The sequence below is a fragment of the Podarcis filfolensis genome (genome assembly GCF_964270895.1).
Source record: "Podarcis filfolensis genome assembly, chromosome: 2".
Lineage (NCBI taxonomy): Eukaryota > Metazoa > Chordata > Lepidosauria > Squamata > Lacertidae > Podarcis > Podarcis filfolensis.
The window spans coordinates 120,729,534-120,757,374 of NC_139605.1; the positions used below are offsets into that span (position 1 = coordinate 120,729,534).

The following is a 27,841-nucleotide window of genomic DNA, read 5'->3' on the forward strand; positions in this document are numbered from 1 at the left end:
TTTGTTTTAAATACATATTTTAATACTTGATACAAAACACACACACACCCCCAAAAAAATAAACAAGTAAAGAAACAGTAACTTCGATCTAAGCGGCAAAATATTTTCATCTGTTAAATTAAAAGTCGCTCCCATAGAAAAGCTACAATTCACAATTGTGTAATTGTTTTTTTTTTTACAAAACAAAATTTAAGCTCGAAAAAGGAAAATAGTTCCCCCCCTCCAAATTCCTTTTTAAAAAATTTATTTATACAAAACAAAGGCCGAAGTTGGTTGGTTGGTTTGAAGTGCACAGGGGAGGGGGAGACAGCGCGAACTGTACAGTATCTACACAGTGCTTTTGCATAATCCGTCAAGATTCTCAACCAGACATGGGGGCAGGTGGTGGTGTACTTGGGGCGTGGAGCGTTTTGGTCGTTCAGAGATGAAGGCTGTAGTGTGTATGTTTGCAGGGAGGGGGCTAGAGAAGCAGATGCAGGGGCAAAGCTGGGCCAACTCTAGTTAGAGCACAAACTACTCCTCTCCCTGGGCAAGGACCTGAGTGTTCTTTTGAGGATTTCTATATATAGAGAGAAAAACACATAGGCAAAGGTTGCTTTTTCGTTTGTGTGTGTCAAGGGGGGGGGGTGAGAACATGAAGCCCTACCAGTCCCAGGAGCCCAACTAGAGCCAAGGAGAAGAGCAAGTCCAACTCACCAGCCGGACTTTGCCTCATGGCCACTCTCTTTCGGTAGCGTCTCAATGGAGGTGGGGGGGGAGTGTGGTGGCGGGGAGTGAATGAATTGCTGAACTATGGAAGGGAACGAATCCTCCCTTCAAAAACGTGGCTTCTTTTTCCTTATTGCTTTGTACCTTTAGCACAGGGGCCAGGATCTTGTGTGTGTTTTTGGCAAGGCAGAGAAAGAGAAAGAGACTGATTCTTGTATTAAAACCCTGAGCTGGTTCTCACCTGGGTGCTAAAGCGCACACAGGTCTGAGGTAAGGTGGGAAGTGAAAGGGCCAGGATGTCCTCTTCCTGGAGCACATGGCCCTTGCTACTCCTGCTGAGGTTCTGAGATTCAACCGAGGGGGGGGAGGGGAATCTCGCCAGCGTCAGGGGAAGGGGCAGCTACTACACAGTGGCAAGGGACTCCCCGTCAGGTCATTGAAAGAAAGAAGAAAAGCTTCCAAGAAGTGCTATGGGTGTGTCCAGCTCTAGTGCTCCTTTTGCTCCCATCCCAGCCTTTGCTCCCACCCACCCACATCCCAAAACAAATGCTGTGACCAGAGATGCACCTTGTGCTTTCAGGGGTCCCTTTTAGGAGAGATTCGGGACCCAGGCAACTGGTGAAGCTACAACACATTCACGGCTAAGGCGCAAAGAGCCCAGCAGCAGCAGCAGCAGCAGCCGATCCTCTTGCTGGTATTTCCCTCCCCTCGCCCCATGTCCAGGGGGTGGGCACCAGAGATTAAGGGGGGTGGGGGGGGAGAGAGAGAGAGAAGCCAGAGGTGTCCTAAGCTCTGATCGCCTAGGAGCGAGGGGGGTCTCCGGTTCAGGCGGTGCTATGTGGGCAGTTTCCTCCTCCTGTTTTTCACGGGTCGGCCAGGCCGTGGCCGACGAGCAATAGTGTAGTCAACCTAACAGAAAAAGAGAAAGAGAGTGAAGGGGGTGTTTAAAGCTCGGCTTACTAAGTGGCAGAGCTCAGAGGCAGGAGCTGCATCTACGCCAATGCAGAGGATGCTCCTGTTATAAATAAAGTCCATTTATTTCCAGGGTGTAAAAAGAGGGAAGGGGTGTGGAAGAAGGAAGGCAGAGGCAGAAGGCAAAACGCCCCATAAAACAGAAGGGGGATGTACATGCAACAATAAAACTTAACTCTGCAGTGGGTACTAAAACTAAAAGGTATAGCTAAGGCAAGCTGGGACAGCCCTAGTCCAGTGATAATAGTAGGAAGGGTGGGAATAGGATGGAGTGCAAAAGAAATCCCTTCTTGGGTCCAGGCAGCAAACCAAGGGGAAGGGTAATAGCTCAGAGACAGAGCATATGTTTGGCATGGCGAAGGTCTCTAGGCTTCTACCACTGAACTGTGAGCCTCCCATTAAGATGAGTGCTAAGAAGAGATGCGGGCTGATGATGTATCTTTCTGGAGAACTCTCTTCTCAGCTTTGGGGTTGTAACAGAAAAGGCCTTGCTAATTCTCTTTGCCAATTGCTGAAACAAAAAACTGGTTTGTTTCGGAGGGTTGATGCAAATATGAACACATAATGAACACCCGATACTCTGTCCTGCTGGCAAAACTGTACTGTAGCAGAGTGGAAAACTAAATGGATTTTGGCAAGAGGTGGGAGGGGTGAAGCAGTCAATGCAGGTGTCATTGCTGCTGGCAGAATGGGACAAGACAACCAATCTTGCCAATGGGGCACAATCCAGTTCTGCAGCACAAGCCCCACTGAAGTGAATGAAGCTTTCCCAGCAGACTGTGGAAATGGCTACTTGGTAGATTGCAGATTTTCCCCCTCATGGAAATCCAGATTCCCATCAATGTGTCCTTACAAGAATGACATACTCTACCCATCTCTGCTGTTGAGATCATCTTCAACAGCCCTATTCCACCTTCCCTCAGCGGAGAAGCAGGGCTTGCAAAAAGTTGTGCCTCCCTTTCCTGGACTGGGGCACAAGGAAGGCACTTCCATTTCTGAGCACTGTCACCAGAGCAATGATGTCAGCCTTTGCTCCAAACAATTTCTCGCATTTGGCAACAAAAAGGAAAGGCCTTTATCCTCTAATTTAGGGCAAGCTTCCAATGTTCCTTCAGCTGCTTTCATAGTCCCTCAGTGCCCTGGAGTCGCCCTCCTTTGGGAATTTCCCCTGGTGACTTCATCAGCTTCGGCCAGCTTCCTGTCAGCTTCTCTTGGGTCCTGCTGCCCTGTGGTTTGAGGGAAGATGTCCAGAGAACCACTTATCCCAGCTTCTGCCCTTCCTGGGATCTGCTGACGTTGCTGCCTCCTCACAGGTCCTGCTCTGGGCTTGTCCTGTTGATATCCAGTGATGGGTGTGTTGGCCCATTTCTTCTAAAAGGCCTTTGGACATGGAGATAATGGCTGGCAGGGGGAGAGGTATGATGGCTTTGCTGCTGTAGGTACAGGTTTCTACCCTGTTTTTGTGCACACAGCTTTGAGCTTAAAATAATTAAAATCATCATGTTCTAAGGTGCCTTAAGCACTTTCAAAAAGTGACATGGAAATGTTTTAAACAAAGAATAAAATCACCAGGGCATGGGAGTGATAATGTAAAATGGTAGGACACCTTTTAAGTCTTCACTTTTAGTTGAATTTGCATTGCCTTTTCTCTGGTGGTTTTGTTTTTTGCTCATCTCCAAAATGTAGAAAGCTTTTTGATCAATTGTTTATTTTAAACTGAAAACACAGAAATCCTGATGAAGCCAATGGACACCAGAAGCCAGGCTCTTCCATTTGCGGCACAATCAGATCCACACAGTGTATTGATATTTTTGCTTTTCAGCGACAGTAAGTGCTTTAAAGGAAATGATTATCTGAAGACATAAATTGTGGCAATGAAGTGGGGGGTGGCCACTTGTGCATTCCTCCAAAATAGGAAAGGCATCACCCTCACCACACAAAAAGCGGGACAAAAGAGGGCACATATTTGTGCAAAAAAATTACAGGTGCTGATAAATATGTAACAATGCAAATTTAGGAACTACTGTAATTGAAACAAATGCATCTTGTCAGGGTGGGAAAGACTGTGATCATGTGAGCTGTGTGTGCCTGCTCGGTCGGCTGTCCAGGTGCCAACCTTCCATGGGCAATTTCAATGCAATTATCTTCTAGAAAATCCTGTTAGGAGAAGCCTCCTTACAGTTTCTCATCTTTAAACTGGCCTTGGACCAGACCGCCCTTCACCCAGAGGACTGACCTCTGTAAGGCAGGACACATGGCTGCTCCACAATGAAGCCACAGGGGAGCAGCAAGAGGAAGACCCGGGGTTAGTTTGACAGAATACAGGCCTTTGCCTGCCCCTGTGTGTAGCAGGGATGGTGGCTGAGAGAGGCTTCTCTGCTCTATTACGCCTCCTTGGTGTCCCCCAGTGGTGTTTCACTGTGGGCCAAAAGGTCTATCATGCTCTAGGACCCAGGGAGCAGCTTGGAGGAACCCTCGCTGGCCTTCTGTGACCTTGAGAAGCACTTTGCCGAGAAAATAGTTTGCCTCTGCTCTGACTTGGGTGCCACGCGGGGTGCATGAGGTTGTGACTTGTGGTTGCTCCCTTGGCTTCTCTTTCACCCTAAGCAGTTGGTTGAGTCTTTGCGACCTACAAATGTGGACAGGAGGCTTGGAGAAGTGCATGGTTAACCCTTTCCCGCTAGGTGTTGGGCTGTGTGTGGTGTCCAGGCACATGGGAGGAGGGAGAAAGCAGCCTTGCTGCAAGACAGATTAGTGCCTACCACTCTGAAGGAGGTGGCATTGGGGTGGGCTGGGGTGGCACTTACCAATGGGCTGGGCCCTGGATCAGCACTGGGACCCCGGATCCGTGTAGCTTCAGGTCGGGCGCTGGGCCGGGCACCACTGCAAAAAAACAAGGGTGGATTAAAAAGAAGGAAGAAGCTTTCAGTGGCCCCCAACCTTGCTCTAGGTTCTGCCATGAGCCCCATCCTTTCTGGGACATGGTCCTCACCTGCTTTTTCTCCTCCGGCCACGTCGGGCTGGTCGCCTTCCAGGAGGGCCCTGCAAGAAGGATGACTGGAAGGTGAGCATCTGCATCTCCTCCCCCTCCTCCTGCTCCCAGCGTCCTTGGAGCCATCCATTTGTCCACTCGGCTCCACCCAGTTTGTCCATCTTCCAATCCCTGGACTCCTCAGGACCATTATGCAAAGGCCACTTTGAATATCCCACAAGGCTCATGTGCTCCCCTGACCTCTTCCTACCAAGCGGCCCTGAAGAGCTCTGTCAATTTTAGTTTCGTAACAAGCTAACTTCAAATTCACTGACTTATTAAACTGGTCTGTCTTTTAAAAACCAGAACCCCCAGTTTGAATGTAATGCTAAACTGAGATAAAAGTGAGACTTCCTGGCTATGCAAGGGTGTCGGGCGTGTGAGTGCGCAAACCCAATGCTTCAGACTTGTTACGGCTTGTGTGTGAAGCTTCCTAGCAGCCTCACTGAACACTGTTGCTGCTCAGCATGCAACAGGCCCTTCATAGCCAATGCAGAAGCAAGGGCTCAAACCAGAGGCATTCCGTATGCTGAAAACAGCAGCATTAGAAGTGTGTTGGTGCACAAAGGCCTCGGGTCTACCTAGTCCAGCATGTGGTGTCCAACTCAGATGGCCAGCAATATGGATGGGTCCATCATGGCGGAGCCATCCCATTGTCTGCAGCATCAGGAAAGCAGGAGACAGCTTGCCTCTGAATAGCAAGGGGGCCTTGCAAGCTGTGCTCCCTCCCCCACCCCTTAGCCAAGTCAGGGTGGAGCCCATTTCCCAGTCACCCCCCGACTCCCTGTCCCCCTTGTTTCAGCACCTGACGTACCTTTATCTCCTGGACAGCAAAAGGGCCCGCTTGGCTTTCAGCACTGCTGGCCACCATCTCCCCGTTGCAGCGCCAGGCAGGATGGGACGGGTGGCCTGCGCCCAAGTCGGGAAGCTGGCCGTTGAAGTGCCGCCTGCCCCTGCCCCGCCCGCCCCCTCGCCGTCCAGACTTGCCGCCCCGCCCCGGCCCCCGAGAGAGGCTGCTGCCGGAGTCTCCGTTCAGGTCTTCCGTGCCACGACGGGGCCGCTTGAGCGGGGAGCGCGAGCTGCTGGCCTCCTGCCCCAGGGGGGCCTCCTGCTGTCCTTGCCTGGCTGGCTCGAGGGCTCTGGGCGGCTCTAAGGCACTTGTAGGGGCAGCGTCCGTGCAAGGGGGGGGCAACGCAGTGTTGTGGCCTGGCTCCGTCTCTGCTGCAGGGGCCCCGCTGGCCAAGGCTGGGGCTGGGGCTTCACTCGGTTGCACAGACTTCTCTGGGACGCCAAAGCCAGAGCTCAGCTGGCAAAAAGAGACGAGACAGCGGAGGAAATCCGTCAGAACTATGCAAAGACTGCTTCTCCAAAAGCATATTTAAATTCACTTCTGCTGAGTCCATTAAAGCTGGCCTCAGTATTCACAACATTCGTCTTTTCAGCAACAGCCTGTGTTACTATTTCTTTCCCAAAGTCCAGCAGTGCGGAACCTGTGGTGTTCCAGAAGATGTTGGACTCCAACTCACATCAACCCTGACCGTTGGTCATGCTGGCTGGGGCTGATGGGAGCTGGAGTGCAAGAGCACCCAGGGTGCGCCTACCCCAAAAGGACAGGGGCTCCATTTTCCTGCTTCAATTGCTCATCTCACCTTGCTTCTTTTTAATCCTTCGCCATCCCAGTGAACCAGCCTATTGGACAGTGTTGGGCTTTGACTAAGGAGATCCAGGGTCTAATCCCCACTCTGGCCTAAAATACATGTTACATGTAAACACACATGAACAAGAGCCCAGGAAAACCCTCTCCTGATGGGTGGCAACTCCCCACCCTCACACTTCTGATCACCCTTACCGAAATCAGCTTTTGCTTCTAAAACAGCTGTTGACTACTGTCAACTACTGAGTTGTGAGGATGCTACCAGGAAGTGGGGGGGGGGGGAGGGTGCACAACTTGGTGAAAAGATGCAATTTTTAAAAATGTCAAGCATAAAACTCCTAACCCATCCTATAACATTCCAAAATAGCCCAAATACAGCAAAGTAAGCAATGCTAATGCAGCATATTTGTGTTCATTTGTGAGTTTAAAAACACTCATAAGCATTTCCCCCAAGTACTGAATCTGGGGGGTGTTTCTGAATGCTGCCTTGACCTTGGAAGCCGGATACAGCCCTCGGCTCTCCACTTACTTGCAAGCTCTGGAGGAGGCAGGCCAGGGGGTTGGAGGCGGCCAGCAGGGGCAGCTGCCCTTGGAAAAGCTGGAGTCCCAGCGGCCCTTGCAGGCTGGGTGGCAGAAGCGGCTGCTGGGCCTGGAGAAGAGGGTTTCCAATCAGCGAGGGGCCGGAGCCTGGGTTCAGCCCTGACAGGTCACCTACATGGGGGAGAGAAGGAGGCCAGGCCGTGAACAATGTGACTCTCACACAACCGTCCCCAGGGGTGCTCCAAGGTGCCTCACCGCAAGAGCTGTAACGGCACCTGTTTTCGTATGTTCTCTTCCCCTGCCCAATATATACTGACTAAAGGGAACAGGATTGTTCCTCCAAAAGGGTGAAAGGGACATCTGCGCATACACCTGCTGTCAGCTGCAGTGGACATAGAGCTCTTCCACACTTCCGCCTTCAAATACTTCTGGAATCCAAAGCTTGAAAACGTGAGAGCCCAAAATACCCCAAAAATTTTTTGGGGGGAGCCTGTTCCCCTCAAGATCTTGCTGGACTACAGCTCCCATCATCCCTGATCCTAGGCCTTGCTGAGAGGGGCTGATGGGAATTGGAGTCCAAACTTCTGGAGGGCCTGAGTTTCCCAGCCTTGGATCAAGAGGGAGAATGCAAGTAAACAGAAGTCAGAGGGGTGTTTCCCCATCACCACCTCAATGAGCTGACTGGGTGACCTTGGCCACAGGTTTTTTTATTGTCAGTTTGGCTCCTTTCATGGTTTCTGTTGCTGGGGGGCGGAGGGCGGGTGACCAGACCCTATGTGGAGCATTAATGAATGCATAGTATCAGAGTGGCTGTGATTCCTTTTCAACTAGCGGCCCAAATAATAAACCAGAATGTGTGGAAGGACTGACAATACAAAGCTGTAAAAGTAGGACTGTTTCTTTCTGCCGTGACACAACTACATCCAGGCCCTGTTCAATCCCAGTCCCACCGATTCAGACACATTAGTATGTGGCTGCAGCTCCTGCTAGCCCCCTTTCCGCCACTGCGTCGCCTTCCTAGGAGTTGGCCCTGCAGAAAGAAGGGGTTTAACTCACCCAGAAGTGTGGTGCTCAGCAGTGGGTTCACAAGCTGAGGCATCAGGGGATGCAGCCGCCCTGAGGTGCTGGGGGCGCCCTCAGTAGTCGTCGATGTTGCGCTGGTGGAGGTAGGTGCCACAGGAGTGCCAGCCAGGCCAGTCTGGGGCAGAAGAAGCAGCGGAGGGTGAGGTGGGAGCGAAGGGGCTGGGCAAGCCCAGCAGCTGATTTGGGGAGAGCGCCTGAAGCCTGTTGCTATGGCTCAGTGTTCCCGGATCCCACCCTCTGCAGAATTTCTGTTTTTTTAGAGCAGCCGTGCTTGCTCCTATCTGTGCAATATGGCAGGTCAGCTGAGCCTTCAAATGTTGATCTCATTCTTCATTATTAATTCCTGGCCTTCTATAACACTACAGCATGACCAAGGAATGAGACCCAGACACAGGGCACTAGGAGCAAAGTGGGCATGTAGCTCCCAGTCCCACATGTATCTTGGAGAGCCCTTTGCTTACTAGCCCCTCACTAGAGAGTCAATGCCTGTCTTCCTGCTTTTGATGCAACACTTCGGTATTACACTTTGGGATGCTATTTTAGTGAGGGCAGAGCTCTGCCTCCCATTCCCCAACGCTGGATGTCCTAGCAATGATTGGCAGGGATTCTGTGGCAGAGTTGCACTGCACCCCTCTATAGTATTTGAGGTGCATAGAATCACTCCACCTCCGCCCACATGGCGATGGACAAATTATGGAAACTCCTTGGGCCATGGATGTTGTTTATGGGCCTCTGCAAAGTGGCACTGTATAAAATAATAACTGTTCCATCATTAGTTTAAAAGAAAGACAGAAAACATTGCTTTTCAGGTATGTGCAAGCCCCATGCTTCCTGCAGCTGTCATCTCCTCCTCCCACCTGCTTTCCAGGTGTGACCACATTGCAAAAGGCCCCTTTAAGAGTTTTGAGCCTGGCTGGTATTCACTAAATACAGTTCCTTCCATTCCACCCTCCCTCCTCCCCAGTGCCCTGTGAGAGGAGAAGCTGCACCTGTGAAACTTCTACCTTCCTCTTGAAAGGAACAAGCAGCCCCTGGCAAACCCCGCCTGCAGTTGTCTTACCTGTGGGGGGCCTGGCCCAGGGTCAGAAGGGCCTAGGCTGGTCGCCAGCAGTGCTGAGTTTAAAGCTAGGACAGCTGGAGGGGTGGAAAGTGCTGGGAAGAGCAGGGGCTGCAGAGTTTCATGGAGGCCAGTGAAGGGCTCCAGCAGGGGCTCCGTCGCGGCTGCCTCCCTCTCCACCTCGCACGTCGCCTCTGGCAGCCCCAGCAGCGATGCCAGGAGTCCGCTGGGTTGGTGCAGCAAATCCAGGCTGGGCAGCACCAGAGGCAGCAAGGGCTGCCCCTCGGGGTCCCCTTGCAGGTTCAGGGGGGGCAGTGGCGTCTCCGGGCCTAGCGTCAGCGAGAAGGGGAAGGAGCCCAGTGGGAGCAGCCCGGGAGGTAGAGCATTCCCAAAAGGCAGCGCCTGCTCCTGTGCCAGGAAGGGGAAGGGGTCGGGGCCCGAGGTCACAGGGCAGCCCAGGCCCCCGCCTTCCATTGCACTGGTGGGGACAGGGCTGGCTGCCGACGGGGCTTTGGGAGTCAGAGGTGAAGCAGAACTGGCACCTAGAAAGGGACAAGAAAGGCACAGACACTGAGGAAGAGCAACGCGGCGCCTCAAGGACTGCCCCCCCCAATACACTGTTCCATGCTTGCCCCTTCCCAGAAGGGCTTGTTCAGAAGAGGCCCAAGAGAGGCCTGGTTTCCATGTATGCTCAGAAGGTGATCCTGCTGAGCTCAACGGAACTTATTCCTTTGTTAAGCACGTGCAGGACTGCAGCCTTAATAAGCACGTAATTCGCCACCTTCTTTGCAGTTGTGTGGCAGACAAAATTCAACAGAGGATGCTTATCTCAGCCTGGAGCTGCCTGCACCTCTACATTTTTTGCCATGCAATTATTTCAGGCTCAAGAGACCTGTGTCCTCCCCACCAACCCATGGAATTATAGTAATCCTGCTTCTGAGGCATCAGATAGCCAGTCTGGCAATGAAGTCTTCTGTGACACTGCAGAGCACCTCCCGAGACACCACCATCCAGCCACTCAGTTCTGTTCGGCTCCCCATTGGGGTAAAGGTAAAGGAACCCCTGACCATTAGGTCCAGTCGTGACCGACTCTGGGGTTGCGGCGCTCATCTCGCTTTATTGGCCAAGGGAGCCGGCGTACAGCTTCCGGGTCATGTGGCCAGCATGACTAAGCCACTTCTAAGCCATTTACCTTCCCACCGGAGCGGTACCTATTTATCTACTTGCACTCTGCTGTGCTTTCGAACTGCTAGGTTGGCAGGAGCAGGGACTGAGCAACGGGAGCTCACCAACCTTCTGATCAGCCGACCTTCTGATCAGCCGCCGACCTTCTGATCAGCAAGTCCTAGGCTCTGTGGTTTAACCCACAGCGCCACCCGCATCTCGGTCCCCATTGGGGTAGCCAGCCTTTAAACTTGTCCCTTAACAGCAGTCTGATCTGTATACATTAGCAAGCGGCAAGGTTCATCTCCCAGCTCAGAAAAGTCCCCCTGCTAATTGGAGTCCCCGTGGTATAGAGCAGGGATGGGGAATCAGTGGTCTTCCGGAGGCAGAAAGTACAAGTACAGAAATGGGGAATATGTGACCCTTTGTATGTTAAGGACTCCCATCAGTCCAGCCAGCGATCAGGAATGATGGGAGTCACCTGGGGGGCTGCGGCCCCCGCCCCTCCCAAAAAACCTCCCTAATGTAAGGTATAGGAACAGTTTGCAAGCAAGGGAAACCACCATTTTGGGACAATGTTTCCAGAATATTGATTGGAAAGAGTACTAACTTTTTTCTTTTAGCAGAGATAAGTACAGGGGCTCAGGCCTACATGGGAGCCCTGTTTTCTGCCATGAAAGACACCCCTGATCCTTTATGATTATGTAAATAGTAGCACCAATGTGCATGTTGCTTCACAGAGTATAAGAGAACCGGTCCCTGCCCCAGGGATCTTAGTCTAAAATTCAAGAGAGGAGAAGACAAGAAGGGCAACGGAGGCGGGGGAAATTGTGATTCTAATTCTGAATTCTAAATCTGCGAGAATTTTGGTGCTGAGGGAAAGTCCATGGGTTCCTTTTGCCATCTTTTCATTATTACTTCATAGCTCATATTTATTCCTGCATTGCAGGGGGTTGGACTAGATGACCACTGAGATCCCTTCCAACTGTACAATTCTATAAGCTATTTCTGTGAAGAAGGGCAATGGGGTCAAAGTGAAGCTCAGAAAAATCATTGTGTGAAACCACGATGTGTCTTGCTGTTTGGGACATGCTCTTTAAAAGGCCAAGGATAGAAGGGAATGGGCAGTGCCAAGTAGCCAGGGCTGAAGGGGAGAAAATGTGGGTCTGTGTCGGACCAGACCGACAGTGCTTGCAAGACTTCTGCCGACGTCAGTGGGAGACAACCTTCCTACCTCTCTAGTAGGGAGAGAGGCACTCACGCGTCTCCCTGCTTCTTTCTCCAGTGTCTGAAACCACCCTGCTTGCTTAGTTTTTCTTTTGTACTCAAAAGACTGTGCATTCATTATGCAAGCAATACTTCCAGCTGCCTTAGGGAGGTGGCAAGCAGGGCCATGACATTGGTTCTGCTGAGGGACCTGAACACTTTCCATCTCAGCTGGTCATTATAAAGCAGGTGTGGGGAATCTGGGGGCCAGGCTTGAATGCAGTCCTCCTGGTCTCTCTATCTGGCGCTTGGAAGCACACAAGCAGCCCAGCCATATCTCCCCTCCCCAGGCCACCCCCCTCCCTAACCCTGCTTGGAACACTCCTTGACTGTTTCCCCCTGACTAGAATCTGCCAAGGAACTCTGATAATGCCTCTGGTGTATCTGGGTGGAGGAAACAGGGGTGTGTGGAGAAATTAGCCTACTGCACAGAGATGAGATGCACATTAGTTGTTCTGTTCCCCATCTCAATTATGAACTCTCCTATTTAAAAACTGAGGGCTGGCTTTGCTTCCCTGCCTCTTGCTCTTCCCTACCCATTCCTTTTTTCCTTATTTTAGGTTGTAAGCCTGCAGGAAGGGACTACCTTGTTTTCATTGACTGTACATAAACTGCTCTTTGAGCTTTTTCAGCTGAAGAGTCAGGTAAAGATTAAATAAACAGATAAAAGAATACCAGTCCAGATTATGTGTCCATACAGCCCACGTTGTCTCTCCTGGCTAGCGATTGCTCTCCAGGGTCTCAGGCAGAGAGGTCTTCAACATCCCCTGATATCTGCCAGGGAGTTAACCTGGGGCATTCTGCATGCAAACTATGTCCTCTAGCCCTGAATTATGGCCCCGCCCTAAGTAAAGAGGTAGCAAAATTTTCTAGGCACCGGCTAGAAGCAAACAGCCTTGTGAGCTTTGAGGCAACCCAGTCACCAGACCCAGCTACTGGGCACCTGGATTTTTTGTACCCCCCATGTATAAAAGCTCAGGGCCACAGTAACTATGTGGACAGAAGCATGTGGTGTGTCCCCACACAGGTTTGGTTTTTACCCCAAATCTAGCTGGATTAGTGGAAGGGAGTTTAACCTACAGGCCATTTTCCTGATCCAAGTGCGACCTGTGCTGCTTTTCTTGCTGTGGAAAACAGAAATCCAGTATATACACAATGCAAAACAGCTGGTGAGATGAGGGGGTGATTTTGATCAGGAAAACTGTCTGAGAGAAAAGGTTAAGCACCTTTCTGCACCATCGCTGCTCCGATCAGATGCAGAACCACCTGCAACTCCATTAAAGTAAGAACAACAAAACGCCTAGCCTGGTTTGGCCCTGAGAAATAAAAGCTAGCGTGATACTAGTTACTAGATATTGACTGAGGCAAGGCTTGACTGAGGGGAACATTCTCGCTTGCTGTTCACACACAGCGAGGCTGTAATCCCAATGCACTTATACTGAGGAATAAGCCACATTTGAAATAGCAGGGCTTGCTATCTATTGTGAAGAAAGTGAAATACCTTGGGGTTAACATGACAGCAAAAAATGGGAACTTGTTTAAAGATAATTATGAAAAATGTTGGGCGGAAGTGAAAAAAGATTTAGAAATTTGGACAAATTTGAAGCTTTCCTTGATGGGTCGAATTGCAGCTATAAAGATGAATGTATTGCCTAGAATGTTGTTTTTGTTTCAAACATTGCAAATTGTGGACAGGATGGACTGTTTCAAGAAGTGGCAGAAAGATATTTCTAAATTTGTCTGGCAGGGCAAGAAGCCAAGAATAAAATTTAAGATATTAACCGATGCAAAAGAAAGGGGTGGATTTGCCCTGCCAGACTTTAAACTTTACTATGAATCAGCAGCGTTCTGCTGGTTGAAAGATTGGCTACTTCTTGAGAACACAGACATTTTGGATTTAGAAGGTTTTAACAATGTTTTTGGGTGGCATGCATATCTGTGGTATGACAAGGTTAAAGCTCATAAAGCATTTAAAAATCATATTGTCAGAAGAGCATTGTTTAATGTCTGGACAAGATATAAAGACTTACTTGAAAACAAAACCCCAAGGTGGTTATCACCAATGGAAGCGAAGGCTCAGAAAAAGCTCAATATGGAGGCCAAGTGGCCAAAATATTGGGAGATTTTGGAACAAGAAGGTGACAAATTGAAATTGCAGAGTTTTGAGAAACTAAAAGATAAGGTGCGAGACTGGCTTCATTATTTTCAGATAATGGAGGCTTATAATTTGGACAAGAAAATTGGCTTCCAGGTGGGAAAATCCAAACTGGAAACAGAACTTTTAGAACCCAAAACTAAGATACTGTCAAGAATGTATAACTTGCTGCTGAAATGGAATACTCAGGATGAAACGGTTAAATCTGCTATGATTAAATGGGCACAAGATGTTGGACATAACATCATGTTTGCTGACTGGGAACAGTTGTGGACCACAGGTATGAAATTTACGGCATGTAATGCCTTAAGAGAAAATATTATGAAAATGATATACAGGTGGTACATGACCCCAGTCAAGCTTGCAAAAATTTACCATTTGCCCGATAATAAATGTTGGAAATGTAAAGAAACTGAAGGTACTTTTTTTCACCTTTGGTGGACGTGCCCTAGGATTAAGGCTTTCTGGGAAATGATTTATAATGAATTGAAAAAGGTATTTAAATATACCTTTGTGAAGAAACCAGAGGCCTTTCTCCTGGGCATGGTCGGCCAATTGGTGTTAAAAAAGGATAGAACTTTCTTTATGTATGCTACAACAGCAGCAAGAATACTCATTGCAAAGTATTGGAAGACGCAAGACCTACCCACTCTGGAAGAATGGCAGACGAAATTGATTGACTTTATGGGACTGGCAGAATTGACTGGCAGAATCCGTGACCAGGGAGAAGAATCGGCAGAAGAAGAATGGAAGAAATTCAAAGACTATTTGCAAAAATATTGTAACATTAAGGAACACTGAGTGATGTTGGATTGAAATTAAGGGGTTATTAGCTGTAATGATACAAAAGAATATGAAAAAATAGTTCTTTTTTGCACATAAGTAAAAGTGTAAGTTACAATAATTTAAGAAGATGGATTGAAAATAAGGTTTATAGCTGTAATGCTATGAGATAAGGATTTGCTGGATGAACAATTTGAACTGGAATACAAGAAGGGGAGGTATGAGGAGGTCAAGGAAATATGTTATTGGAAAATATGATTTGAAATTTATGTGTTTTTAATACTTTTTCTTTTTAATCTTTTTTTCTCTTTTTCCTTTTTCTTTTTGGTTTGTATAAAATGGAAAATCTCAATAAATATCTTTTTTTAAAAAAAATGAAATAGCAGGGCTTGCTTCTGAGCAAACCGGAGCTGCCTATCACTACCCTACAACAGCTGCTGAGGGTGGAAAGGCTGTGGCCGAGTAACATAGCTCAACGCACGTGAGCTAAGCCTGGGCTTCAGCCAGAACGTGCTGAACTACAAATCCCATCCTACTGGCCATGCTGACTGGGGCTGATGGGAGTTGTAGTTCCACAACATCTGGAGGGCCACAGGTTTCCCCATCTTGGAGGAAGGAGACATATAGCAGACACCTCACTGCCTCCAGGGATGAGTTCCCCCCCAGTCTTTCCCACCCTCAGAGGTGGTGTGGCGGGGAAGGAGTTTGCCTCTGTGAAGGGCACCACCCACCTACAGACGCACGGACCTACCTGGGGTGCCGTGTGATCCGAGTGGGGAGGCAGGCGGTTTTGGCTGTGGGGGGCTCCCTGAGATCTGTTCAGAAGACGCCGAGGCCAGCTGGCCAAAGAGGCTGAGGAGCTGGCTGTTGAAGTCCTGGAAGGAGGGCAAAGGGCTGGGGCTGTCGCCGGCGGGGGTCGGGGGCACCGGCGGGAGGCCAGGGGCGGCCAGTGAGCTCACGGGGGGAGCGAGCAAGCTGAGCAGGGACGAGAGCGGCTGAGCCGGAGCCCCGGAGCTGGGGGGTCCATTCTTGGCCTCCCCTGCCGGCAGCTGGTCCCGAGGCCGGGGGTGTCGGGTCGGCGTCTCCTCCGGATGGGCGAGCCCCCCTGCCTGCCCCGCCGAGTGGGAGTCCTTGAGCAGGCGCAGGACGGTGGGAGAGCGGCGCTGCCGCCTGGGCGCTCGCCCGCCCACCATGGACAGTAGCAAGCGGCTGGGTAAAGTGCTGGCAGCCAGCTCGTCGGGACGCCCCCTGCTGGCCAGCTGGGCCTTGGCGGCTGCACTCAACAAGCTGCTGGCTGGGAAGGAGCCTGGGCCCTGAGGGTGGAGGAGCAGCAGGCTGGGCGGTCCTTTGCCTTCCGGGGCAACTCCTAAGGGCACTGAGGGCAGGTTATTGCTGCTTTGGTTGGTTAAGGCATTGGCTGGGGCCGCTGCATCCAAGCCGGGGGGCCTGGCGGCTGGGCGGTGTCCAGAGAGGCCCTGCTCCGAGGAAGCTGAGGAGTGCCGAGAGCGCTGCGGGGACGGCTCGGCGCTGCCTGCCGGCGACGAAATGGAGGAGAGGGTGGTGGGGGCGGGTGAGCCTGTGGTGCTGGTCTGAGAGCCCAGAGGCACCGGCCGGCTGCTCCAGGGGCCGCCCTCCTGGCTGGACGCCGCCTCATCCGGCGGGGGGAAGAGGAGGCAGCTGGAAGGGTAGGGCCGGGACAGCGTGTCTGGGAGGGCCTTGCTGGGCAGGAAGGGCCCCCCCACAGCACTCAGCTCAGCTGGGAAGGACGGCCGGGTGTTGCCATTGGTGGTGGCAGGCAGGCGGCCTGGGAAGACATCCCCAAAGAGAGTGCTGTGGTGGCGGGGGAAAGGAGAGTTCGGGCTGGACCAGGCGTTGCCATAGCGATCCGAGGGGCACTGCTGGTAGAGTTCAGGGCCCTTTGCCAAGGTGGTGGAGGCTTTGCTGGGAAGCATCTGCTGGGGGCGACTGCTGGGCCCCGGTGTGGTTGGGTGAGGCAGCTGGGTCAAGGTGGGCCCTGGAAACAGATGCAAAAGGCAATCACTGCAAAAGGCAATCACTGCATGGGCCTAAGCAAAGTTAACGTTTCAGGGTTTTTTAAAATATATACTTTGTAAACCACTATCTTAGCATCAACTAATGATGATGGCAATGCAAGTGATGACTCTGGTGGTACTGGATGATGTGGAGCAAATACAGAAGACAAAAGTCACCAGATGCAAAAAATATTAATGTTTAAGATAAAGCTGATGTCAAATACATTTGAGACATTCCTAATTCTTCCTTGGGGACGTTGTTCAGCAGTTATATTGGCATTGCCCAAATCTGTGCTGTCTGAAGCATAATTTTTCTCACTGCTGAGGTACATGTGACTTCATATTACTTGTAGTGTGAAAGGATAAAAGTTATATCCCACTTTAGGAGTATCCACAGTGTTAGTTGTTTTTCTTTTCATGTTTCTTTTACTTTAAAGAAAGGTAAAGGGACCCTTGACCGTTAGGTCCAGTCGCGGACAACTCTGGGCGCTCATCTCGCTTTACAGGCTGAGGGAGCCGGCGTTTGTCCACAGACAGCTTCCGGGTCATGTGGCCAGCATGACTAAGCCACTTCTGGCGTACCAGAGCAGCGCACAGAAACGCTGTTTACCTTCCCACTGGAGCGGTACCTATTTATCTACTTGCACTTTGACGTGCTTTTGAACTGCTAAGTGGGCAGGAGCAGGGACCGAGCAACGGGAGCTCACCCTGTTGCAGGGATTCAAACCGCCGACCTTCTGATCGGCAAGCCCTAGGCTCAGTGGTTTAACCCACAGCGCCACCCGCGTCCCTTCTTTTACTTTACATAATCTCAATAACCGAACAACAATAAACACAACATACAAATAATTAGAGGGCCATTCCCCTTGTGTCTCTGTAGGGTCGTTCACACATTACACTGAATATCTGTACAGGGTGTTTGGACACATGTGCAAGTGCTAGTGTGAAAAGAGTGTACACTTGCTGATTTGTACAGCTCAACTGCTGTGGACACAGGTATACAAACTGCACACTCACAGAATATTACACGCAAATAACTTTATGAGCGTACAGATCAAACATTTGTGTACACAGGTTGAATTTGATGTGTGAGCACCCATCTAAGCAGGTCTCCTAAATGGAAGACAGCCCAGAGCAAATGACTCACACTGGGGTTGAATAGGCTGGCTGGCTAAGCCAGTTCCCAGTCCCTAGCGCTGGCCAGGTTTACAGTGCTACCGAAAAGAACAGTGAAGGAATATGGCCCCGTGCAGGAGACCACAGTTACCTGGCCCCAGGTGTGGCAGGCTCAGGGGTCCATGGCTCTCCATGCTGCGGTACAGTGTGGCCATAGCCACAATTTTCCGCCGGTGGTTGCACAGCTTGGTCATGTCCTCGTCGCCCTTGCTTCCTTCACTCCCTGTCACCATTGCTGCTGGGTCGAAGTTGAAAACCTAACCATGATGGGGTGGGAAGAAAATACTGAGAAACAGGAGGGCACCTGACCAATCCAGGGGAACGAGGTGATAAAAAGAGACTGCAGTGGGAGTCAGGCCATTTCTTGTGGTCCAAGTTAGAGTCAGTGTGGTGCAGTGGTTAGAGTACTGGACTAAAACCTGGGAGAGCAGGGTTCAAATCCCCTCAGCCAGGAAGCTCACTGAGTGACCCTGGGCCAGTCACTGCCTCTCTGCCTCACCTACCTCACAGGGTTGTTGTCAGTGTTATTTTCCTAGAAAAAGAGGTGCCAGAACTCGCCATAAATGCCTCTCTCGTTCTTTTAGAATGGCAATAGTGCCCACCTGAGAGGTGCTGGAACCCACCTTAAGAGGCCCAGCATGGCCTAGTGGTCAGGAATGATGGGGATTGTGGTCAATCGGTGCTTGGAGAGCCAAAGGTGCCCCAACCCTGTTTTAAACCCACCCTTCCTCCAAGGAACTCACAGAGGAGGATATATGGTTCTGCCCTCTGCACTACAACCCAGGGGTGGGGAGTTAGGCTGAAATTTTGAATGACCCGAGGATACCCAGTGAGCTTTGTGGTTGAGCAGGGATCTGAATCCTGCTTTCTCCAATCCTGCTTTCTCCAGCACACTAATGATGACTGTTACCTTACTGACCCCATAATGCAAACTTGTGCTGATTCTTTCACTAATTCTTCTCCACATACAGTCATCCTTAAAGCAAGAAACTGGAATGGAGGGTCATCCCAATGGGTGGAAAGCAGCTGACCTTCAGAGCAAAACAGGCGCCCACAAAGCTCCACCAGCAGAGACTGAATCCTGAAACCTGAATAAACTGTGCAAATCGAATCAATCTGCATACGGTTTGCACAATTACTTCTGTCTGTTAGCCCTGGGGCAGGGGGACAAGCCAAGAGCCACGGAGAACACATAAGCAATGCCCCTCCTCCCCACCCTCTGACGTCTTAGTCATCTCCCCTCTGCCTTCTTTCTCCAAACACCGTTCACATGTTTTCAAAAGTGTCTTAGCATCAAAAAGGACTAGTACCTTGTTCTTTAAAAAAATGAAAGCTTTGATTCTTAGGATGCCAAAGGCAGGCTGATTTCCACGTGTGTGTGGTGTGCTTGCTCACAAGGGGAATACAAACAGCTCTGGTTACAACTGTCCCCTATGCAGTAGGTGGCTCTGTCCAGCCACAAAGGAGAAGATGGACTATTGGGTCCTCTAGCTCAGTATTATCTACGCTGGCTGTGGTTCTCCAGGGTGTCAAACAGAAGTCTCTTGGTTCAGCCCTGAGGATGCCAGGGATTGAACTTGGGTCCTTCCTGGGAAGGCAACTTCCCTTGAAATGAACAGCAGCAGCACGTGTGCCAGGTGTGTCCTAGCAGGCTCTGGTCACACAGAGTGAAGCAAATGACAGCTGACTCGGAACAGGTTTCCCTGAGGTGGAGAGCTGGAAAGCCCCTGCACTGGGAAGAGCTAGGAATGTGCTGTTGGCAGAAGGGAGCCCTGGATGCACTGCCAGCTTCTGCTGCTGCTGAATGACAAGATCTGACCCCAACCAAGCCACACACACACTTTCTGTTCCTTTCCAAAATAGCTACTGGTGCTTAGTGTGGTGAACATGTCCCCGCTCATGGATCTAGCATGCTGCTCTTCAAATTAAAGGGCAGAATTTGGCAGAACTGTAGAGGGTCAGACCTTTTTCTAGCCTGAGGATCACAGAGCTGGAATGCCCAAGCCAAACAGGGCAGCATCCACCTCTACAGCAGAAAACTCTCTGCTTTATGTACTCTCTGCAAGCTGTATTCTGCAGCCTTGAGTTATTTTGCCTTTTTTCTCGTTTTGCCTCCTTTAGTCTTCCCATAGGAGCAGCAAGGAATTACAGGGCACTGGAGCCCCGTCCTTAGACCAGTAGAAATATTATCCCACAGACCCCCTTCTCCCAGTTTCTGAGAATCAACCAGGCTCTGCTCTCATACGTTTAAGTGTGCCTTTGCAACAACAAAGGCTAGAAACTTCCTTTAAAAAGGCTGGGAATCTTTAGGAAAGTGAATGCCACATCCAGCAATTCTTTTCAGCACTTGTAAACACTCCCCATATTTAATTCCCTGTAATCTACCTCCACTGTCAGAGGCAGGATGCTGGGAATAGCAAGTGGGAAGAGGGCTGTTGCACTCAGGTCCTGCTTGTGAGCTTCTCACAGGCTTATGGTTGGCCACTGTGAGGATGTTGCACTAGATGGGCTGGTCTTCTGTATCCAGTTTCTAGGGCTAAATTACAAAGCTGCTGAATGAGCTGCCGCAAAGAGGTGCCTCTCCAGCCCACGTCTCTGGCCCAAATGGGCACTCTGCAGAAAGCAAGAACAGTAATGGTGGTAGTGCTGGGCTGGTGGCCCTGTGCAAGTCTAGGGTTCCCAGCAAATGACCAGCTCCCCCGTTTTCTGGAACGAGGCCTGGCCACTAGCGGAAGAAGGGCCATGGCTCAGTGGTGCAACAGGTGCTTTGCATGCAAAAGGTTTGAGGTTCAGGCCTTGTCATCCCCGGGTCAAGTTGGCAACGTTCCCTTCTCTGAAAGCGCTGGAGAGCCCCTGCCAATTGGTGCAGAGGACACTGAGCTAGATTGGGTCCATGGGCTGACTTGGTGTAACACAGGCTTCCTCAACCTCAGCCCTCCAGGTGTTTTTGGCCTGCAACTCCCATGATCCCTAGCTAGCAGGACCAGTGGTCAGGGATGATGGGAATTGTAGTCTCAAAACATCTGGAGGGCCGAGTTTGAGGAAGCCTGGTGTAACACATCCTCCAAAATTCCTGCTGTCAACCTTTGTTCTCCTTTTGTTATTCTCACTACTTGGGCAAAGGTTGAAAACCTCCAGGCCAGAGCCCACTGCTGGTGGCAAGCACAGTTTTGGTTCTCTCCCGCAAGTTCTGTACCTTATGCATGTTGAGGGGACACTCCAGGCCACACTTGCATGTGCCGTCCGCCAGCAGGTATGCACGAGTCTGCTCCAACGAAGCCAGGCTTGTGCCGCTGGGACTATGGGGGGAGGAGAGAAAGAAAGAAAGAAAGAAAGAAAGAAAGAAAGAAAGAAAGAAAGAAGTGTCAGGGGACTAGTACACCAGGGGGGTGAACAAGAAGCTCACCATTGGCATCCATCTGTCTCCAGTGACAATGGAGTGCACCTCCGAGGGTGAAGTCAAAGTGTTGCGTTAGAAGCACCAAAGGGTGCAAGTCTGGACGCTGTGTATGGGGCTCCTGGGCTGCCCAGACGACAAGACCCCCCTCTCAGCCTCACTGATGTGGTCCAAAGGAAAGCAGAGCAATACATTTGGCACCAGCTTGGCTGCAGGAGTTGCAGGAAGGAGGCGTACAAAGTGCCATCCAACTGTCTTAGGGACTCCACTCTGGATTTGTGTAGGGTTTACTCCTTAGCCCTTCCTTCTCCTGAAGATCTCCCACAAGGCCGTGCAGGTTTAGGATCAGAGTTTCCCTTCTCCTAGATGGGCTGCCTTCCCAGGTGGATGAGCCCCATCTGCCCCATCACCAGATATAATGCCAGGCTTACCTGATATAGCGCACTCCACCCTCTTCCACCATGCGCTGCCAGCCCACGGGCACAGGTGTGACTGCCAGGCGCCCACCTCGATCCACAACAGAGCAATCATCGCCGCCATTCATTGTGCTCCCTCAGCACTTGGGCACCTGAAAAAACCCAGAGGGTCACCAAGATGGCAGGCACAACCACCTTGCCTGGAGAGGGGTGGGGAAGGAAGGAGGGAGGGAGGGAGGGAGGGCATGTAAGCCAGTTGCAAACTTCTCAGGCCAACCCTAAGCTGGGAATGGTGCAGCCTAGTTGAACAGGCCACGAATGGCAAGACCTGATAGTATGGAGCTTACTTTGGTCTAGGGACTTTAGCTGCCTCTGGAGAACGGTCACCCACCTAGAAAATGTGGCATCAGTTTTTGCGTAATCACCTCCAAGCCTCCCAACACACACACACACACCTACCTCCCTGGTGGACATTTTGGAAAAACGAAAACAGATAAACATTGATTCTTTGCTAGCTTGAAAAGCTCTAGAAAAGAACCAAGCTACGCCATCAGCAGAATCACACAGCACAGTGCCTGCAGGACTGTACCACTACAGTTTGCATGTGGAGGAATCTCTGTACAGAGGGTTTGGAGGGCATTTTTTGCTTCGTTTTTAAACATAGGGGAGCATTAAGAAACCCTTGACTTCCCCTACTACCACTTGCCATCTGACGTGATACAGTCCCACAGGGACTCTGCTACATGATTCTTTTCAACACAGAGATCAGCCTTTAGAATGAGGAAAGGAGGTGCTTTGCAGACGGGGATCACTGAGCAGCAACAGGACAGAGGAGACAAACTGGCAAGTGGCGGGGGGGGGGCAGAAGAGGGAGGAAAGCACAGTGGGTAGGACAAATAGTGATATAGCAAGGTGGCTTCAGGTTAGGAGACAGGCATCAGCATGATGTGGGAGGCTCAGGACTGTGATAGCAGGGTGTCTGAGGTGAATCGGGGAGTCAGGCGCTGCATTCCCCAAGCCCCCACTGTCTGTCTGTTTCCTCTGCCCCCTCCCAACACTCCCTGGGCAGCTCTGACCTACTAAACTCCACCAGGAGGGAGCCGTGAAACGGCAAACAGCTGGCTGATCCTTTAATCCCAGATCTGCTCTGCCGATGGCTCCTACCTGCTCATGGCTGCAAACCTCACGGCAGGCGGCGTTAAGAGTGGGCACGATCCCTTCAGGCACTCATAGCCCAGCAGTCTCTCTTCTGGGGTCGGGGTGGCGTCCAGTGCAGCGAGCTCACACCCACTCTGCGGCCACGCTAGCCTACACCTGGAATGGAAGGAAGACATTGTTATGCCATCACTAAGGGGGAGAGAGAGAGGAGATTCCCCACAGCCTCCCCCACGACAGGGACCGTGTGGGCCAAAGGTATTTGCTCAAGACCTGCCTATTTCACTAGGGCCCTTGTCAGGTCAGCAAAACCCCTCATTAAGCTCAGAGTTGAGGCACACTTAATTATTTTGTGCTGCAGAAGGTAGTCAAGCAAAGACTTCACCTGTAAAACATAACACACCCGATCACATCCTGGTCAACTCATTGCTAATCATCCTGGAGTTAAGACAACAACAGCCCACCCACCCCTGGTTTTGAAATCCCAGTTGCTACGGTGGATTAGGATTTCAACTTCACCCACCTTGTAAAGAATGGGAGAATGTGGACACCCTCTTCCCACTCTGACTGCAAGTACAAGAGATTGGTTGAAAGGGTATAAAGGGAAGCGAAGCCATGTGAAACCCTGGAGAATCCACGTGGAGATCCATCTTTGTCCAGCTGACATCCATTCCTCTCTCCAGGCAAAAGCCTTGGTCTACACATTCAGCAGAATGAGATAATAATGTTCCCCAATATAAACATGTCTTTGCAAGTTAAAAGTTGGTACATTTAGCCCAGCTGCCGTGCTAGCTTTCTGCTTGCAGGGAGCTGTTTATGGAGGGGAGCATTCATAAATGTCACCTGCCACCTCAGAGCTTCCCCCACCTTATTCTACGGCACCAGGTCAACATTTCCAGAGAGGGGGTAACTAAAAGGCAGGAGTCGTGCCTACTGATCTGGAAGACTACCTTTACTACATTGGTGAGCCAACTTTCTCAACACAAGGGCCACATTCCTTCACAAGCAACCTTCCAGGGGCTGGCAGGTGGGGGCAGAGGCAAAAAGTGAGTGGAGCCAGAAGCAAACATGGGCAGAGCAATCAATGCAATTCTTACTTTTGTGCAGCAAACTACATTCCAGACAAACCCCAAAGTTTTCTATGCACCAGGGATAGGGCCGCTGTGGCTCTCCAGATGTTGCTGGACTTCAACTCCCATCAGCCCCACCCAACATGGCCAATGGTCAAGGATACATACAATGGTTGGGGTACAGCATCATCTTGAGGGCGCCAGGTTCCCCATCCCTGTTGTAGTACATCCACACAGAGGCATCTCTCCATCTTCCATCCAGGCAAGCATTACAGCAGCTAAGATACCTTCCAGCCTGGTGAAAGTACTCAAGGAGAGCATGGAGCTACACTGGTGAGGGGCATGGCTTGGGAGAATCCTGAGGACCAGGAGTGTCTTATTTGGTCTCCAGACTGGAGGTTCCCCATGCTCAGTCAAATTGTGCACAAAGTTAAGCTATAGACTTAGTCCCACCTTGTGGGACTGAAAAGGTGTTGTGATGGCCATCAAATTGGAGGGCTTTTAAAAGAGGAGCAAACTAAATCATGGAAGATACTATCACCGGCTATTAGCCATGCTAGCTAGGTTCTTGCTCCACCATCAGAGGCAGATTGCCTCTGAATACCAACAGAGCTGATCCTATGTTTTTATCCCTGCTGTGCTGCAGGATATTCTGCAATGTAGCAGAAAATTACCAGGTGAATAATAATAATAATAATAATAATAATAATAATAATAATCTATTATTTATACCCCGCCCATCTGGCGGGGTTTCCCCAGCCACTCTGGGAGGCTTCCAACAGAGTATTAAAATACAATAGTCCGTCAAACATTAAAAGCTTTCCTAAACAGGGCTGCCTTCAGATGTCTTCTAAAAGTCTGGTAGTTGTTTTTCTCTTTGACATCTGGTGGGAGGGCGTTCCACAGGGCAGGTGCCACCACCGAGAAGGCCCTCTGCTTGGTTCCCTGTAACTTGGCTTCTTGCAGCGCGGGAACCGCCAGAAGGCCCTCGGAGCTGGACCTCAGTGTCCAGGCAGAACGATGGGGGTGGAGACGCACCTTCAGGTGAAGCTTTAGCCCATACTGCAGCCTCACACCAAGAAGCTTCAGCTGTTGATTTTCAACTCTCAGTAAAGGAAAAGAGTGGCTACCTGAATGGGTGCTAAAGTCCGCAATGGGACAAGTTTTTCTGCAGAGATGCGCAGATGTCATACAGCTGGTGTTCAGGTACAAAAGGTCAGAGAGCGTAAGAGGACAGCAGCCTTACAAGTCAGTTCAAAACAGTTAGTGCCCCACAAAATGCCTGCAGGTTACTAGCCCATCTGCTCACACAAACTTGTACTACAGTTTACAGACCATCTTCACCTGCTTTCATAAAGCTTCTCTGACTGGTTCCCTAGAGGCAATTCTTACACACCCCAGACAGTCAGGAAAATTGTTATTTTGAAACTGGGAAATCTAAGCCCATTAAGACAGCTCTGGATTAGAGAGTAGGCTGTACAACAGGTCAAATACCACCTCAGAGCAGTCTTAAAACCCTAATGGCAAATAGAAATCAACATTAGGGTTGCCAACAGGAAAACCAACAACAGCATTGCCTGTTTTAGTGCCTTTAAAAGCTGCTTGATATGTAGAAATCAGAAGAAAGAGCAGAGCAACCATGGATCAGTTTAAAAGCTGACAACCATAGTCACCTCGAACAGCTCCATCTGAACATGTCAAACTCAGAAATCCAGGAAAAACATACCAGAAAGGGTTAATAATAGAGGCAGTAGCATGCCAACAACTGGCTCCATCTCCTGCCACTCATTGGTAGAGCCAGATGTGGGTGGGGTTAAGCCACTATAAAAATTAAGCCTCCTGCCTCAAGCCGCCTACTTATGGGAAGGCTAGTGGAGGGGAGAAGGTAGAATGCTAGCCTGCCCAACTGAGGAATCATCCTAGAAAGTTGAAACAGTAGGAGAGGTGAAACATTTCTCCCTTTCAGAGAGTTGTATGTTATTTACCTTGCAACTTCTGAGAAAGCAGGGAGTGAACTTTTATCTCAAAAACACCAAAGAGGGAAAACTGGAATGATAGCAAAACACCCTCCTCCTTTAATTAAGCAGGATTTGTCTTTTGTGACGGACAGATGCCAACATTATTTGTAGCTGCCGTTGAGACTAGGTGCAGCATAGAGGGAAACCTGCATTCTGCACCCAGGAAATCTCGCTGTGGGAGGAACTGTTGGGAAGAAACAACCAGATCCTCAAATGACAGTGCACTGGAAAATGCTTAGACTCTCTTGGTTCTGCTCCTTGGGGATCCAGAGGTGGAATGTATAAAAATCATGTAAGGGCCTCACAGCAGAAGCCTATTCTGACCTGTGGCGAGAGAATGGGAAAGTGAATATTATGCTACTGGCACAGGGCAACCCTGGCTGTTTGATATGCTTCATTGTCTAGCTATGTGATCTGGCTCTTCTAAAATGGCATGTATTTTCAATGGCATGTGGAGAAAAGGGTAGGCCTCTCATGTATTGTATTGCTGGTATTCTGATTATTGAAACACAAGGCCAGGTTTGATTATATTCTGCAAGGTGTTGGATATTCAGTTTTTACCATTTTCAACAAATGCACATCTAGAATTTGCCCCAAACCACGACACAGACCAGAAACAGGAGACTCAAACACAGCTCTTTTGTGGCATACACTTCAAACCTGTTTTGAAAAGCCCTGAGATACCTTGAGCAATGAAGCAGCATAAACTAGAGACAATAAGCCTTTGCTATTAATTGCCACTGCCTGGATCCATGCAAGCCAGTCCCCTTCAGCAGGAACCAGCTGCTATCCAAATGTCCCATTTGGACATTTTACATGCTCTGGCTACCCAGAAGTTTCCCAGTTAGATGAAGAACAAGCAGGACAACAACATGACAGAACTTGTAAAAATATTGGCAGCAGTCCACCTTGAACTGGTGAGCAGCCAAGGGCAGTTGTGTGATTTGGAGGGAAAGACCCTAGACTTGGAGGGGTCCCACGTTCTACTCTGCCTCGGACTTGCCACTGTGACCACAAGAAAACATATTCACCTCTTATTTCAGTCTGAATTATTCAGGAAGCTGCAGTCTCCTGAGCAGTCCCCTTTTTGTGCACTTAATACCTCTGAGATCCCACTTCTACTCAGCTCAGAGACTGTGTGTGCGTATGAGTAGGGGCAGATTCGGATTGGAGGAGAAGCTCTTTCCTTACCACCACACCCCCATTCAACAAGACCTGAAATTTATCAACACAAGAATGGGAAATGTGCAGAGACCCAGTTCCTGTCGCTGTGTGAGCCCTTTTGTAGGAAATTATAGTTGTGGTGGGTCATCCAAAAGAACTTGCCACCTGCTGTTGGGTGTCTGAAAAGTGGGGAGGGGGGGAATCTAAAGTAGGGGCGGTGCTTCTAATGGTGTTGGCCCTACTCTTTCCTCCACCGCAGCAGCAGCAGCAGCAGCAGCTGAATTGGGCAGAGTGAGGCCTGGACACCGCCTCCACCTCCAGGGAGGCAGAGGGCAGCCAACCCCTTTCCGACCTTAGCAGTTCGTGCGTGCATCCGGATTTTGGGTGGGTGGGAAGGTGCCTGCTGGAATCGCCGCCCGAGATTTCCTTCCCGGCTTCTCCGCCTTCGCTGCAGGGAGAGCTGCCCTCCGAGAGGCGGCCGCCAAGTCGCCTTTTCTCTGCCCCCACCGCCCCGCTCTGAAGGCGAAGCTTCCCCAACTCCGGCAGAAGTTTGAACTGTCAAGAGGAGCTGGCCGGGTGGGCGAGGGTGGGCCACGGGCTCGCCTCCCGGCGCTGGCGCTCCCCGTGCCCGTGCCAAGTGCACCACCCGGCGCGCCTGCTGCCCAGAGTGCCCGGGGCCCCCTTGGCACTTACCTCGGTTCATGATGCCCCTTCCCCAGCTGCTGCTGCCGCCGCCGCCGCCGCTGCAGGCTCCAACTTGTCCCCCGCCCTCCCGGGGCTCCGGGTGGCGCCCCCCGCCGCGGCGGGTGCTGGGTGGGTGGGGGGTCAGGCTGCAGGGCTCGCGGGTGCTCTCCGCCCCCACCCACCCCCAGCGCCTGTCTCGCTCGCTCCCTCCCCCCGGACTCGGTGCCAGGAAGAGGAGGGGGTTGAGCAAGGAGCTTCCTCCCTGGCATGCGCACTGGGGGCCGGGGTGGGGGTGGGGAGCAGCCCTGGGAATTC

General features: G+C 50.7%; 1 protein-coding gene across 1 annotated transcript; it reads right to left on the bottom strand.

The window, feature by feature from the left end:
* MBD6 (methyl-CpG binding domain protein 6) lies at window positions 1-27,743 on the bottom strand. Its single transcript, XM_083599616.1, has 13 exons — window positions 27,536-27,743; window positions 22,600-22,749; window positions 21,451-21,587; window positions 20,819-20,921; window positions 17,714-17,879; window positions 15,165-16,427; window positions 9,049-9,587; window positions 7,962-8,103; window positions 6,895-7,076; window positions 5,526-6,017; window positions 4,673-4,722; window positions 4,488-4,563; window positions 1-1,617 (listed from the first exon to the last, which is right to left on the bottom strand). The coding sequence occupies exons 3-13, from the start codon at window positions 21,561-21,563 to the stop codon at window positions 1,543-1,545; spliced, it is 3,201 nt and encodes a 1,066-aa protein (XP_083455742.1). The 5' UTR covers window positions 21,564-21,587; window positions 22,600-22,749; window positions 27,536-27,743; the 3' UTR covers window positions 1-1,542.
* Between the last annotated feature and the right edge of the window lie 98 nt (window positions 27,744-27,841).